The sequence below is a fragment of the Alosa sapidissima genome, chromosome 19, assembly GCF_018492685.1.
Source record: "Alosa sapidissima isolate fAloSap1 chromosome 19, fAloSap1.pri, whole genome shotgun sequence".
In the NCBI taxonomy this organism is placed as follows: Eukaryota; Metazoa; Chordata; class Actinopteri; order Clupeiformes; family Clupeidae; genus Alosa; species Alosa sapidissima.
The window spans coordinates 16,644,041-16,659,500 of record NC_055975.1 but is presented as its reverse complement, the minus strand read 5'-3'; the positions used below and the strand labels follow the sequence as shown (position 1 = coordinate 16,659,500).

The window sequence follows — 15,460 nt, the reverse complement described above, 5'->3', positions numbered from 1 at the left end:
TACTTTTGTGTATTCTTCAACGGTAGCAAAGCAACCTTGGTTGATTTGATCTTATTTTCCGTGCATCTCAGGCACTGAAAAATAATGATACCTCATTTTAGGCCACATCACTGAAATTGGATTCCTTTTCATGACAGGGCATCTTTCAAATGATATATGAAAGCTGCCTTGGTTCATAACAATTGCTACAGTGACCAGGGTATAGATAGTGTCTCTGTGTATTAGTGATATTGATTCTACGTTCTTATTTTGTATTTTTTGTTGTGGTTAAAAGTGCTAGGCTCATCCATCACCTCAGTGATATTATCAGCAGACAGGCTCGTTGTTAATGACTTGCCTCATATTACCTTGCATTGTTTTTTGTTTGAATTCATCTCATCAGGAATCATTCACAAATCACCGGGATCCTCGGTCGGGATTGTAATTGCCACAGGTTTGGGGAAATGATGAGAGGGTGGAAATGAAAGAATGTGGACTTTGATGAGCGCTGATTGCCTGGGCTAGGTTTAATTTTTTTAGTTTTTTAGTAGTGTTATTTTCTTTTTCTTTTTTTATGTGAGGCAGTGATAAAACCTCCAAAAACCATACACTTCAAACAAACTGAGATATATATATATGTGTGTGTGTGTGTGTGTGTGTGTGTATGTGTGTGTGTGTGTGTGCTTTCATGCACCATTCCAAGTTTTAAAGGCCCAGTCCTATCGATCCTCATTCGAACCCAATTACCTCACCCTCAGCGGGGAACCAACTCTGCCCTGTCCCATACGAAAGAGTGACACAGAGAGGAGGAGGAAGAGCACCAGCGTGGACTACAGAGGAAGAGAGAGAGGAAGAGCAGAGAAGAGAGGAGGAGAGCAGCTACCTCATCCTTCCTCCCCCCCCCTCCTCCAAACCCCCATCCTCTTTCTGCAGAGCAGCAGGGACAGTGGAGTCACACAGAGATAAAGCATCTTGGGAACGTGAGCGGACTCCCAATATCCTGCCTGACAAACTTCCCCTGCCTTTACACCGCCGTGCCATCTACAGCCATAAAGACAAAAGAGAAAAAGACAGAGTAGGGGTGATGGGTGGTGTGTGTGTGTGTGTGTGTGTGTGTGTGTGTGTGTGTGTGTGTGTGTGTGTGTGTGTGTGTGTGTGGGAAGAAGGGGGGGTGGGGGTGTGGGTGTAAAAGATGTGTATATGTGTGTGTGTGTGTGTGTGTGTGTGTGTATAAGAAAGAGAGGTTTTTGATGGATCTTTCAGAGTTTCATCTTTTTTTCACCAATATTCCCTAGCAGAACCATACCTCAAAGGGCACAGCTATACAGCTATATGAGTAAGGGAGAGAGAACAAATACTGAGAAAGAGAGAAGAATAGAGATTAGAGAGAGAGAAAGATGGAGAGAGCATGAAAAAGAGGGAGAGAGAATGAGGAAGAGAGAGATATGAGATGGAAGGGACTTTAAACTTGAAGCAGTATCACTGTGTGAAAATTAAATTATAAATTTCCACAGTGGAAACCCTATTTGCATGTCAATGTCTCAAATTGAATTGAGAGACTGAGGGACCTTTGACAATGTGACCAATTTAGACAGCCAATACCACCAGCCTTGTGTTTGCCTTGCCATCCAAAGACCAAGTGTGAAATTAGAGCAGGATTGTTTGAACACATTTCCTTTGGTTCCACACCCACATTGGTTACACAAATCTTTTTTTTTTCACAAGTTCACCTTCACTGCATGAAGTTTTCTCTTCAGCAGCAGGATGGAATTGTTCCTGCAGCTAAAGTCATACAGCAAGGTGCTGGCAGTGCCATGTTTTTTTTTATTTGATTCTCTGGGATTACACACAAACACTAAACACACACACATACATACATACAGTACACACACCCAGTTGTATCAAATGTATATCTTCCCTGTACTATAAATTGTAGATAAGTAGATAAGTAAATGCAAAAATGTAAAGTGTGAGATATCTGAAATTGACAAAGCCTACTGATGATATAGCCTAGAAATCTAGACGCACCATAGCGGCAGCAAATTTAATTTGCAGCCAGGGTAGTCTAGCAACTCTCCATTGGCTTGCGAGCTGGAAAAATGAAACTTTCAGGCCAATCACATCGTGTACAGAGACAATGACGGTTCCACATGAATTCCCTGCTACTTGAAAACAAAGATGGATGCTGACAAACAGCAATCTTTGAAACGCGACTTGAGTCAAGCTTTTTTTAAATTGGCAAAAGTTTACTAGTCAACTAGCTCCGCTAGTGGGAAAATGCATGGGACTCATGAGTTGTAGTGCTGTCCTATTGCATGCAGAGGAAATTTGAAAGACAACTGTTTATCCCGCCTCTCGGATCGAGCAGTGCCAATGGATAATTCCCAGACCCTACATCTTGATGTATTCTAAGTACATGATATAAATCAGCTGTGTTTGGCAGTGCAGAAATTGCATTTCAAATGACTTGAAGTAAAAATCCCCCTTTTCGCCTTTGTGAAATGGAAACCTGCAATCTGGCATTACCAGACAATGATGCACATTAAGATCTGCACACGGGAGCAAGGTGGATCCTGCTGCTCCTGCTGCTGCAGCTGATGATGCCGATGATGATGGCACCGGAAAATGAGCTTAGGCCTCCAGCCTCTGTCGAGCATCTCTTCTTCAATTCCACCTCCTGCTGCGTCTGACACCACCCGAATTCACACGACTAATTTCAGCACGTTACTGCTTGAACTCCCCATTTCCCCATTCCCCGACCTACACCCCCACCCACCACCACCACCACCACCACGCCTCAGGAAAGGGTATCTGAAGAATAAGGATCAGAGCAGAGCAACAGAGTCCTCTCCCATTTGTTGTCTACCAGTCGGTGGATAGATTAGACAGGAAGTGTTTCCTACTGCAGATGAGATAATGCTATCTGGGACCCCCTGCAGATTCACAGGGGCCGAGACGCTGGCTGAGACAGAGATCAGAACAGAGGGCAGAGAGAGAGAGAGAGAGAAAGAGAGAGAGAGAAAGAGAGAGGGAGAGAGAAAGAGACAGAGAGGAGAGAGAGAGGGAGAGGGAGAGGGAGAGGAAAAGACAGAGAGAAGGACAAATGGAGAGAAGAGAGAAGAGAGAGATGATGGAAATTGATGGGAAATTTGCATGGAGAATAGAAAGAGGAAGACAACAGAGAAGAATGTTGAAGTGTGTGGATGAAGATGAAGGTATTGACTGATGTGGTTCAAACTGCAGAGAGGAAGGACAGGACAAATGGAGGGATGCTGTGTTTAAAGTCAAAGTGGATGAGATGAAACATAAAAAGGAGGAGAAGAAAAAGAGGAGGAGGAGGAGAAAGAAAAAGAAGACGTGAAGATGATATTAAGGAAAAGGCTGACTGGGTTGGAAGAGTATTAAACATTTAGGCAGGATAAGACAGGAGTATGGTAACTGAGAAATTTTGCATTCTTAAGGCCGATTCCAAACTTCTGAGACTTCACCACCCACCACCTAACTGAGAACACAAGGCTACTCATCACTCTTTAATACCAGGGGTGCAGTCTCGCGCCACTTCTTAAAAGAATCAAACAGCATATCTTTCAATCCAGACACATTGATATTTCTTTTTTTCTCTCCTCACCTTGTCTTCTCAGTAGACAGTCTGGTAGCTCTTCAAGTTGGCATCTGGGTTATCAATTCTGTCTCATAGATTTACAAAGTAGCTGAAGTAGTATTTCTCTTTTGAATGGCCAGAAAGTTTCTGGAATCCCCTATCATACAAGAAAACAGAGATGCTACAGTATCTGTCAGATATAATTGAACAAAGACAAATTGAATGTATAAGTTGTTTCTGATTCTTAAGTGAAACTGGTTATTTTTTAATGTGTTCTGGTAAATGTTTGAAATGTAAAACTAATACTACCCAGTGAGAGATGGTGCCAACTTTGTTGTTTATTTTGGACAGCCTTGAAAGAAAGAAGTTCAATATTCATTTAAACATAATTCTATTAATTTAACATTTTATCTAGTTTTTAATGAAGCCTTGGAAGGATTTCTGAAAATACCAAACACACAAGACTGATATTTTAGACCCCTCAAAAGGGCTGGCTGACTCTGCAGGTGCATAATACACTCAGTCACAAATTATTAACTCTCATTTTGTGAAGTTCTTTAAGAATTGAAAACATGAAAGAATGTAAGTATACTATAACACTCTTTTCTGAATGTTGGCAATCTTAGTTGGCTCTCACTGCAGTAGTTACTGTAGCCTGTTCAAACATGTTGATCCATAAAACGAATCCATCAGTGGGTATCTGTGGGTGCTCTTCATACCTCCTTATGACACCAGAGGAGACACTGGGTACTAGCAGCACGAACTCCCCAATTTTACGTCTTCAGGGCCACACCAGCAAATTGTCACGACTGCTCTGGAAGTCCCCCCCTCAAATAGTTGACTCAGTTGCCATCTCTACAGTGTTGTGAGTTAATCCCTTGTATACACATTGTATAGGCCTACACATTCTCTGTAGTACTATGACTTTCATCTTTGACAGTAACTTCACTTCACTTCACAATACACATGGTGGTGGGATGTGAGAGAAAGCTGAGAGTTAAAGGCTTGAGAAGAACAAGTGAATAAGTCTCTACCCTCCCAAGATCAAGACTCTGTGGTTTGAGAAAAACCAAGCAAGTGAGGAGAAATAATGATAGGATGTTGAGCTGTAACACTCTGCAGACAAGTCAGCGTTACCACTGGGCCTGGAGCCACATTATTCAACTACTTCTGAAACTTTGCAAGTGAAGTTGAACTCTTCTCTAAGGATGACTCACACAGCCTCTTAACCTTTAAAAGGTAAAAGCTTTCACAGAGGGCATCCAGGCAACTACACATACTTCTTTTCAGCATCGAGGTCTAGACCTCAAGGCTGGGTGAGTATACCTGTCTTTAGAATTTGAGTGAGCTCATTATAGGACATCTTATCCATGTTAGAAGTCAGGAGTTTACTATCCCTGCTCTGAGGCTCTTGGGGTTGATAGATACAGAGGCGCTGCTAGAACCCCCCCCCCCCCCCCCTTGCCAATGGATTTTTACAAATACATGCCTGGTGTCTGACCATGTTGTCAATGAGTAGATGGATCTGTCTATATCTGGAAACGGTCCCAATAGGCTTAGCATTTTGTCACAACAAAACCACTACCGACATCTCTTCCCTTTATTGTATCTTGGGCCTAGGCTTTTATGTAAATGCGAGCAATCATGCCCTCGGCGGCTGACCTGGCTTTTATCGAGTGCATTAGCAATCTGCATGTCTCATCAGTCTGCCAGTGGTGTTTACACTTAGCTCACAGGTGATCAGAAGTTAGCCTATACACAAATCCGACGAGTGTTCTGTGGAGGCTGCCATCTTGTGGCGACGCCATTACTGAGCTGTTACTGGTATGTAAACAAACCTCCGTGATAACGCACCCTCAATGACAGCTACAGCCAGGCAGTATGGCTTGTTGGGTTGATGATGTTAGACAGTGGCCTCCGGTCACAGATGAAGGTACAAGCGATCTTACAGATTATAAATGAAAATAGCTAATAGAGTAGGCCTAGAGAATGAGGAAATAAAGACATAATTGGGACTAGGTTGATATTATATCTACTTAACTACTGTAGCTAGCTAACGTTAGCAATAACTATGCTAGCTAGGCTAGCTAACGAGGAAACTATACAAATATATGTCCATTTGGCATGTTTTCCCACTCGACATTATAAAAGAAGTAGTGAGACAGTCATATATCGCGGGCTATTGGCTCAATTGTTAGCACGCTCGCCTCCCGATCCAAGGTGCTGCTGTTCGCGGGTTCGAGTCCGGGTGTGTGCAGGGCTGAATCGCGCAGGTTCAACACAACGCAGGTTACACTAAGTCAGGAATTGATAAATTGTGACTGTCATGATAAGTTGATGATAAGCTATGGTTTGTTGAAGCGTTGAGCATATAGGTGAGAAATTAGCTTTCTTGGTGTTAAGCCACTCAATTAGTCAGTGGCTATGATGGCCATGTGGTAATGAGTGGCTTGTTCACATCAGTACCTTGTAATCGAGCAGGCTGAGCTGGGACTCACTCTGGTGTCTGGTGACGTGATGTCTGTAGCAGTAGAAATGTGACATATTGGACATATACTCCAACAGCATTAGTGTCACCGTGACCGATATAACACACACTGTCCGGGATATGCCCAGCATATTACCCTCAGTTTAGGTTATGTGGTTATTACTGTATGTCAGAGCACCAGGCATTGTCCACCCTCTAACCCCAGACAGTCAAATATGAAACGCTAACATTGCAAACAATAGTCTTACAGGGTCAGTGCTAGCACTTGACCTGCCAAGGACCTGACGTAATTCAATAGGAGATTCAGAGGTCATCACATCAGAGGCAGGGCTTCCTATAACATGAGACACTGACTCAGCATATGGCCCCCTAATGCAGGGGACCTGGGTCATACACTCAGCGCCCCAGCGTCTTCACCCTAATTAATCTTTTTGAAAAATGTCTTTCATAATACTGGCATTACCGAGACCATGACCTTTGTTGGAAGTTGATTATTTGGCTAATATGTGTGGGGATAATTATTCACTGTATGCTTACTTCATCTGGTTTCCTATAGCTGAAAAAGCACCCTCATGAACAAGCTTATGAATTAAAATCCCTGTGGAGAGGACTAGCCGATGGGCCTTTGAGCTGTGCTACTTCTAGCTGCCTACCACTGCAGTCAGAGGGGTGATCGTGACCATGGCTGTCAGTTAGGGAGTTTGCAGAGAGACACCGGGGCTGGAACTAAGCGGAGCGAAAAACACACCTCCTGCTTCCGGCACCGCGCAAAGATGATTATTTAATGCACATACAAATAAGCAATGTGGGAAGCGCATAATGGCATATTATCTGGGTCGATACACATGTATAATTTACAAGATGTACACAAGAAATGCCACAGACGCTAAACACCAGTACTTCATTAATGAACCATTTACAAGCCAGAGCACTGCATAGTGACGGGGTAAACCTCACTGGAGACAGTGAATATCTAAACAGTATCAGTTCAATAGCAGCAGAGATGCTAATGTGTGTCTGTATGCAAACCATTGCTGTGTCAGTTCTATCCATCTTTACCCTTTTATATCATCGCTCTATATCCCTCTGTTACCACATCCACTCTTCTTTTCCCCCTCCATCCCCCACAGACAGTCTCAAAGTTGGCACTGCCAATTGAGCTGGGCCTGGCTGGTCATCTGGGCATCTGATGAGACAGTGGTCAGATAATCCCACCGAGGAGCTCTGCACGGTTCAAAGTCCAGACTCTCTTGGCCAGATTCTGCAGCACCCTTTTCTGTGATGAAGGGGATGCCAAGCAGTAGTGTATACAGTATGTGATTGTGTGTGTGTGTGTGTGTGTGTTTGTCTCTCTCTCTCTCTCTCTCTCTCTCTGTATGTGTGTGTATGTGTGTGTCTCTGTGTGTGTGTGTGTGTGTGTGTGTGTGTGTGAGTGTGACAGCGGGGCTTTGAACTGCCCGATCCCTGGGTACCCAACCATGCCACTCTCTGCATCAAACTAGCTCTCAAGATGGCAAGGGGTGGAAGATTTTCTCTTTCCCCTGAAGGAAACCTAAGGAGGTGTGAAGGAGAAAATGTAGTGGGTCGAGTTGAGCCGTAGGAAACATGAGGAATGAGGGAAACCCTCCCTCCCTCCTACCGCCCACCAACCCACCCACCCATCCATCCATCTACCCATTCATCCACTCATCCACCAAAAACCAATTCAATCTCTCCCTTCAATCCCTTCCCTCTTCCTTACTTACTGCGCTGTGATAGCAGGACATGGGAGGAAGTGGCAGAGCAATTTGACCTCTTCTCGTTCAACTCACACTTTTCATTTCTCCGTTGGCAGCAACAACAAAAAAAGCAGCTGTTTTCCCCCCTCATTCACGTCTTGTCCCTCACCTCACTCTAATTTCCCCACTTCGCAAAACATTTGTGAGTTTTACTGAGAGGAACAGTAGCCGCATACTGAGAGGATAGGATATGGATGTGTGGTATGCCTGAAGTTCAAGGAGTGTTCTCCTCTACTCTCCAATGCACGATGAATACTGACCTCTGTGGACCCCAGCTACCTCTCATCGATTGAGGTCTGCTCTTCTCTTTTCTCCAAATTAACTTCTCTTGCCCTTCATTTCTCTCAGTCAAAAGCAGCACATTTAAATAAAGGACCTTAAGAGGGGACGTTGAAAGGACATAGCTACATTAAATTAGTATTACTCTTATCCTGCCCTCTACGTCATTGTGCACTAAGGCACTCGTTTCACTTGCTGCTGCTGCTGCTACTGCTGCTTGATGTTTTTATTTGTATGTGTGAGACAGAAACGCAGGCCGATATCGATACCACCAGAGCAAGCAGCAAGGTCTGCGTCAGAACACCCATGGCCCCAGGCAAGAGGAAACAGGGTTTAGCAACATCAGATAGAGCCGTTTCCAGGCAGCGTGGCGGCCAGAGAGCCAGGCAGCCAGACATGCGGGCAGGCAGGCAGGCAGACCAGGAGGCAGGGTGGCTGGGGCTTTTTGCTGTAATCATATCAACACGCTCATTCGGCTTGGCAAGCACACTGAATTACAGCCCCCCGCGGAGTCCTATCAGCAGGAGCAGTCTGAGCTCAGAGCCACCGCAGCCCAGCCCGTCTCCACTGTCAGCCGCCCGCCGCAACACAGCACAGGGCAGGACAGGACAGCCAATACAGCAACACAGAGGGGGGCACAGAGAGAGAGAGGGGGGGGGGGGGTATGTGTTGTGTAATGTTTATGTTATGTAAATACAGTACATTTAATGTTTCTATAAATATGCCAATGCACATACAGTATATGTTTTATGAGTTTTTACAGTAAAATCATAGTGTATGATTTATGTATTTAGTTTATATACATTTACATAATAACCATAGACATTAGGATTTTTTGTTCTTTGTATTATTACTTTTCTTTTGTATAACAGCTATGGCACTATAAGTGCTTTATCCGTCATGCCAGAAAAGCAGTTTGAATTGAATTGAATTGAATTGAGAAGGGAAGGGATGGAGGGAATACAGATAACGAAAGAAGGAAGAGAAGGTGAGAAATGAAAGGAAGCTGATTGAAAGGGATGCAGCGAGAGAGGGAGGGGTGGTTAGCGGGGCTGCCAATAGAGATAGAAAGGAGGGAGAGAGAGAGAGAGATGGTAAGAGAGAGAGAAAGAGAGAAGGTAAGAGAGAGAGAGAAGGTAAGAGAGAGAGAAAGAGAGAAGGTAAGAGAGAGAGAGAGAAGGTAAGAGAGACAATAAGACAGAGCGGGTGATGGACAGAAAGACAAAGGAGAAGGGTATTTACCAAGATTCATTACTTCACACAACCATAATGGACACCTCTGAGCTCCTTTCTCCATGGCCAGGAGAGTGGACATGCCATTGACTCTGTTAGAGTAGAACAGAACATGTTTTTGTTTTTGTTCCAAGCCAATAGCAACAAAATGGTTGAGCACTTTGAGGCAAATTATACATCACATGTTCTTGTTTGGCAACCATCTAGTTGTACCCAACCTGAGTCCTTAAGTGCCTCACTCAGACAGCAGTTGATGTCAGATTCTAACAGGGTCAGGGTGAATTAGCTTGTCTGTTCAATGCCAACAGAAGGTGAAAGTTGCATCCATAGTGTCTAAATTCTCTACATTATTAAACAAACAAGATCCACAGAACTCCTTGATAACGATGGTTTCCACAGTAACTGGTCTTGCCTGTGGACACTCCCCTGAGAGAACGCATATGAACTCACACAGCACATTCTCCTGACCTTACAAAGAGCAATAAGTGATCCAACCCCCATGTGACAGTATACTGTATGAGAGTGTCGCAGTCATTTAATATAGCTTTTCCAAGTTTCACAATCCACGTGAGATTAAAAAAGCAATCAACATCTAATATCTAATATTCATCATATTCAATATATAATATTTATACCATATTCATATTCAAATCACAACATATTCAACAACTCATAAGTGTCGGAGGAGGAGAGGGAAAGGTTTGCTGCATGCCTACTGATGTGCTCGAATGCAAATCAAGCCCCCAATTAAAAACGTTTTTAAAAAGACTCTGTGTGAATACTGTCAAGGAGGCTTTTAATTTGCCGAGCTCAGGCGTCTTTCTTGCGAGCGGGATGTGTAAATATCTCTATTAGATACCCAGCAGCGCTTGCTCCGGATTCACAGCGAGAAATATCACTGCTCCCTCAGCCCCCCAAGTGGCTGTAAACTCTCCCAAAAAAAGAATGAAAACAGGAAAGAATCTCTACAGAGTGATTATATCATCAGGCCCCACAGGCGAGAGAGATACCCAACATTCAACATAGTGGGACCAATACAAAGAGGAGTTGAGAGGAGAGGATCAATAGTATGAGAGACTTTCTGGGCAGTTCAGCTTTAGACAACCTGTTCAATGGAGTATGATTATGTATGTGTGTTGAATGAAAGGTGCTTGTGTTTGTGTTCATCAAAGAAAGGAAAAATTGTGTGAGGAGGCTGTGTATGTATGTGTTTGTGTGTGTATGACTGGGTGGGTGGCTGTGTATGGCTGTGGGTGTGTGCATGACTGAGTGGGTGCATTGATTGCTCTGATGAGTTCTCTCTGCTCTGTTCTAGCAGAGCCAACCACCCCCCACACTTGTTTTGCCATTTTAATTAAACTCCTGATTTAACGCCTATACACACAAGCCCTCATTGCATCTCTACAGTATGTGTGTGTGAGTGAGTGTGTGTGTTTGTGTGGGTTCATTGTACTCGGTTAGAGTAAGCATGCTTCTAGTCTCTCAGCGCCTTGATGAGATTTTAATTTGTGTTTATTAATCCAGACTTCATTAAGTGGCTTAGTGCCACCACCAGGAGAGACCTCTAGCAGGCTTTGAAAATAATATCTCATCATCTACATGCAGGGCATGTAGTTCTAGTTTGGTTCATAGAGAATGTGTGACAGACAGACGTCTTGCTATCGCTGGTGAGAATATATTCTTGCTGATGAGCCATCTTGCTGATGTACAGAGAGTGGCTTTGTTAGAGAAAGAGCCCGAAGAGGAAGACTGTGATCAATAGCACGCCAGACAAAAAGTGACCCTCTTGACCTCTTTATGGGTCCCCTGTGGTGGAGGTTGAAGCTCTTAGATTACAAGGAGATGGAGAAGGCTGAGGGTGGGGGGTCAGCATCTTTAAGATTGTGTGTGTGAGTGTGTGTGTAAGAGAGAGAGAGAGAGAGAGAAAGAAAAAAAGAGAAACCACTCTCTGTATTTTTAGGTGGGGAATATGTCAACATTTTAAGCATAGAAGGGAACAAGTCATCTCCTTTGTTGTGAGATTGTAGTCAGACGAGAGTGCCTGGAAGTCAGTGTGCCAGAGACCCAAACCACACATTAGCATTCAGTCTCTCCCACTCTGGTGCCTCAACTCACAGGATGTGATTAAAGTCTTCACACACACACACACACACACACACACAGGCACATGAGAACACACAGACACACACGTACTGTATGTACACACAAATACACACAAACCCACAGACACGCACTGACAGACACACTCATGTAGACAAACACACACACACTTGTAGACACGCATTCACACACTGAGAGACATGAGCACACACACACACACTCTAGATAATCTCATGGCTCCCAGAATGCAGTTGGTTCCCCGCTGTGTCAGGCTCATAATCACTTATTATCGCTTTCTCAATGAAGCGGGTTGCTATGGAAGCCGGCAGATGTGAGCCTGCGAGAGTGTCTAATCGAACAGCACATAGGTGCAGCATTAGCGATTAGTAAAGGCAACATAATCTGCAAATCCATTACAAAATAGATTTGAATCAAGTGGTGCACAATGTGCTATTCCAACACTAATGAGGTAACCTCTAAGTAAAACTGGAACTAAATCTGGCATTATTTGTGTGGACGTCCGTTAATTATGTTCAAATTCTTTTTTTTTTATTTGGTCTAATTAAGTACAGACAAGCCCTTTGCTGACCACAAGGTGTTGAATCATTCAGAAGTAAATGAATTACCATTCAGTGGTGTAGAACATCTCACTACTGCCCCCTGTTGTTCTCATAAAATAATATTGGAAGGTTAAAAAAATAAGATATCTGATTTAGTCTCCCTCTCTGCCTCTGGTCCATCTCTGACTGGTTTTCCCCTCCCCTCTTTCTCAGGTCTGCTGAAGAAGAGCAGTCAACACACTCCAGAGGAAAACCAAAGGCTCGTTTTTCTCCCCTGGTTGACGCAGGCTGACAGCTGAGGGATCTTCTGTCTCCGGGACACGTCTGAGTGCTCAGCTGCCCGTCATAGGTGCTTCCCTGCACTGAGAGGCAAACCGCCATTGACCCGCCCCACTTCTCTCCCTCCACACCTACACACAGCCACTAAGCTGCCCACACTGTCTAACCTCAGCCATGCTCTCAATCTCGGTGAGCTGACACCAATGACCCAAGTCTGTTCTGGGATCAGCTATCCATCAAAAGCTCCCGTGTTTGATGACCTTTGGTGAACGGATGTATACCCACCCATTACGTTGACTTGGCTTTGTAAGGTGGTCAAGATGAGCGTGGAGGTCATGAGGGGTCGTGTGAAACCCTGATTAAAAAGAAAAAAAAAGAAAAAAAGAAAAAAAAAGGCACCCTGCATCCTTCCCGGAGCCCATGGAAGTGCGTTGAGTAACCTGAGGCAGTACCACACACACACACACATGCACAAACACACACACACCTGCAATGCTCCCGGTCACCTGAGGGATTAAAAACAAACACCAGCCAGCCTCAACATCAAAAAACCTCTTCTCCTCCCTCCATTTGTTTCTGTGAGCTGTTTATTTATTTCCTGTACAGATTCCCTACAGCAAGAATGGATAGACTTCTTCAGAATACAGAGACAGGGTGGCAGTCTAACACACCATGAGCATATAATTACCATCTACTATACCAGCCGGTGCTTTAATGGACAGTTTAACTTGGAAAGAGTTGTGGTGTTCAAAGTTAGACACTTAGGGGAGAGTCAAACATGGTTTTGCCGCCACCTGACAAACGGCACGTGTGTCTAACCACCATCGTCATCATGACAAGCATGGCCTTCATGGATGCCTACCTGGTCGAGCAGAACCAAGGGCCCCGCAAGATCGGGGTCTGTATCATTGTTCTGGTGGGGGATATTTGCTTTCTCATAGTGCTTCGTTACGTGGCGGTCTGGGTAGGTGCCGAGGTCCGAACTGCTAAGCGAGGCTATGCCATGATCCTCTGGTTCCTCTACATCTTTGTGCTGGAGATCAAACTCTACTTTGTCTTCCAGAACTACAAGGCTGACCGGCGGAACTTAGAGACGGTAGCCCGCAAGGCACTGACTCTTCTGCTGTCGGTCTGCGTGCCGGGCCTCTACCTGGTTCTCGTGGCCCTGGACAGCATGGAGTATGTCCGCACCTTCCGCAAGAAGGAGGACATGCGGGGACGGCTCTTCTGGGTGGCCCTGGACCTGCTGGACGTGCTGGACATCCAGGCCAACCTGTGGGAGCCGCAGAGGACAGGCCTGCCCATCTGGGCGGAGGGCCTGATGTTCTTCTACTGTTACATCCTGCTGCTGATCTTGCCGTGTGTGTCGCTGAGTGAGATCAGTGTGCAAGGGGAGCACGTGTCCCCGCAGAAGATGATGCTCTACCCGGTCCTCAGCCTGGTCACCATCAACGTGGTGACAATCGTCATCCGCGGCGTCAACATGGTGCTCTTCCAGGACAGCCGTGTGTCCACCATCTTCATCGGCAAGAATGTGGTGGCAATCGCCACCAAGGCCTGCACCTTTCTGGAGTACCGCCGGCAGGTGAAGGAGTTCCCGCCGCCGCATGACCCTGCCGCCGGCATCGCCCTGGAGCTCCAGCAGAACTCCGTGGCCCACAACCAGACACTGCCCAATGCCACCACTACCAGCCTGCCCGAGGAGCCGTCGCCGCCCGCCGAGGTCATCGACACGTGACGAGCCAAGCAATCCCTTCCTTCCTCTTCCTCCTCCAACCCCACCTCTCACATCTGTGTCTAGCAGCCACTACAGACTTGACACCCTTGACTGGACTGCTAAAACTTGTTTTTATCAGAGGAGTTGTTTTTTTGTAAAACACATAATCATAAATCTGTATTTGTCCCAAGGAAGAGAGTTGGCAGCCTTTCAGGGTCAAGACGAACTCTCCAGTCCCTTAAAGGGGAATGTTGAAAAAGTTCAGAAACTTCAGAAATTTCTTATTTTTAAAGAGGTATTTTTGAGAAAAAGGGAAAATCTTTCTGCTCTGGACTGGGGTAAAATGCAGCTTATAACAGCTGTTTTACAGCAAAAATAGAGCTTCTAGCAGCCAGTTCCTGTGATAGTAAAGCTTTTCTTTTATAGTAGAGGGCTGCCTTCATGGATGGGGATTAGCACTAGTCCTAGATCAAATTATATTTTGAATGGAGATTCTCTATTTAAAGTGCGGTTTAATCCAGGACTGTGACAAATCTCTGTCTGGAAACAAGATGTTTGTTTTCAATCTTCTGATGCATCTCTCCCCATCAGATGTTTCTCTGGCACTGCCAAGATGATTCTCTGTGAATCCAGGATAGGAAAGCAAACTGGGGGACGGGATGGTATTACAGAAGGGAGGGGGAAATGGCTGAGGGCTGGGGGTGGGGGTGGGGTAGAGGTGGCAGGACTTAGTGGTGATTCATTCCAGCTAACTTGGTAAGCTGCTGACAGAGGCATGGAATTAAATGGTTCCAGGGTAGCTGCGAGGCTTTTTCACTTAAAGACTGGTTTCCAGGTAGAAAAGTCTAGAAGGTTATTCCAGGCCAGCAGTGTAAGTAGAGGGGGAAATTGGAGAGCCCCACATACACAATATGTCTGAATGCATGCATGTTGTCATACATTGTCTGACAGTTTTTGTGTGTGTGTGTGTGTTTGTGTGTGTGTGTGTGTGTGTGTGTGTGTGTGTGTGTATGTGTGTGTGTGTGTGAGTGAGTGTGCTGAGAAAAGATTATTACAATGGTAAAACTTTTAACATAATTCAGATGCAGTTTGTAAAAGGACCAGATGAACATACAACCTATCTATAAAAGCCCTTGAATATTTATTTTTCATCTATGCCATTATATTATTACTATTATTATTATTATTATTATTATTATTATTAATATATTATGCCATTTTTGTTTTAGTTCAATAGTTTAATTTACCTACTTCTCTATTATTCTTTTCAATGTAATGTAATGCCTTTCTTTAAAAAGGACGATTACTCTATGGTTACTATGGTTTAATAAAAATCTTCATTCAGCCATCTTGTAAAGGGTTCCTGCTTCTGACCGTTAATTAATGAAGCCGTGGGTGATTTTCAGAGTGCCTGGAGCGTTTGGGAAATTGGTAAAAGCACAGCCA

The 15,460-nt window shown here is 44.6% G+C and overlaps 1 protein-coding gene across 3 annotated transcripts in view; it reads left to right on the top strand.

The window, feature by feature from the left end:
* tmem121aa (transmembrane protein 121Aa) overlaps positions 1-14,668 on the top strand; it is a 26,165-nt gene extending 11,497 nt beyond the window's left edge. For 2 of the 3 annotated variants that reach the window (XM_042072365.1, XM_042072363.1), the window contains exon 2: positions 12,232-14,668. In XM_042072365.1, the coding sequence (XP_041928299.1) occupies positions 13,076-14,035 (960 nt within the window). In that variant the 5' untranslated portion in view covers positions 12,232-13,075 and the 3' untranslated portion in view covers positions 14,036-14,668. Of the gene's footprint in view, positions 1-4,764; positions 4,897-12,231 lie in introns of those variants that run through there. The other variant, XM_042072364.1, reaches the window with a different exon arrangement.
* Positions 14,669-15,460: the final 792 nt, after the last annotated feature.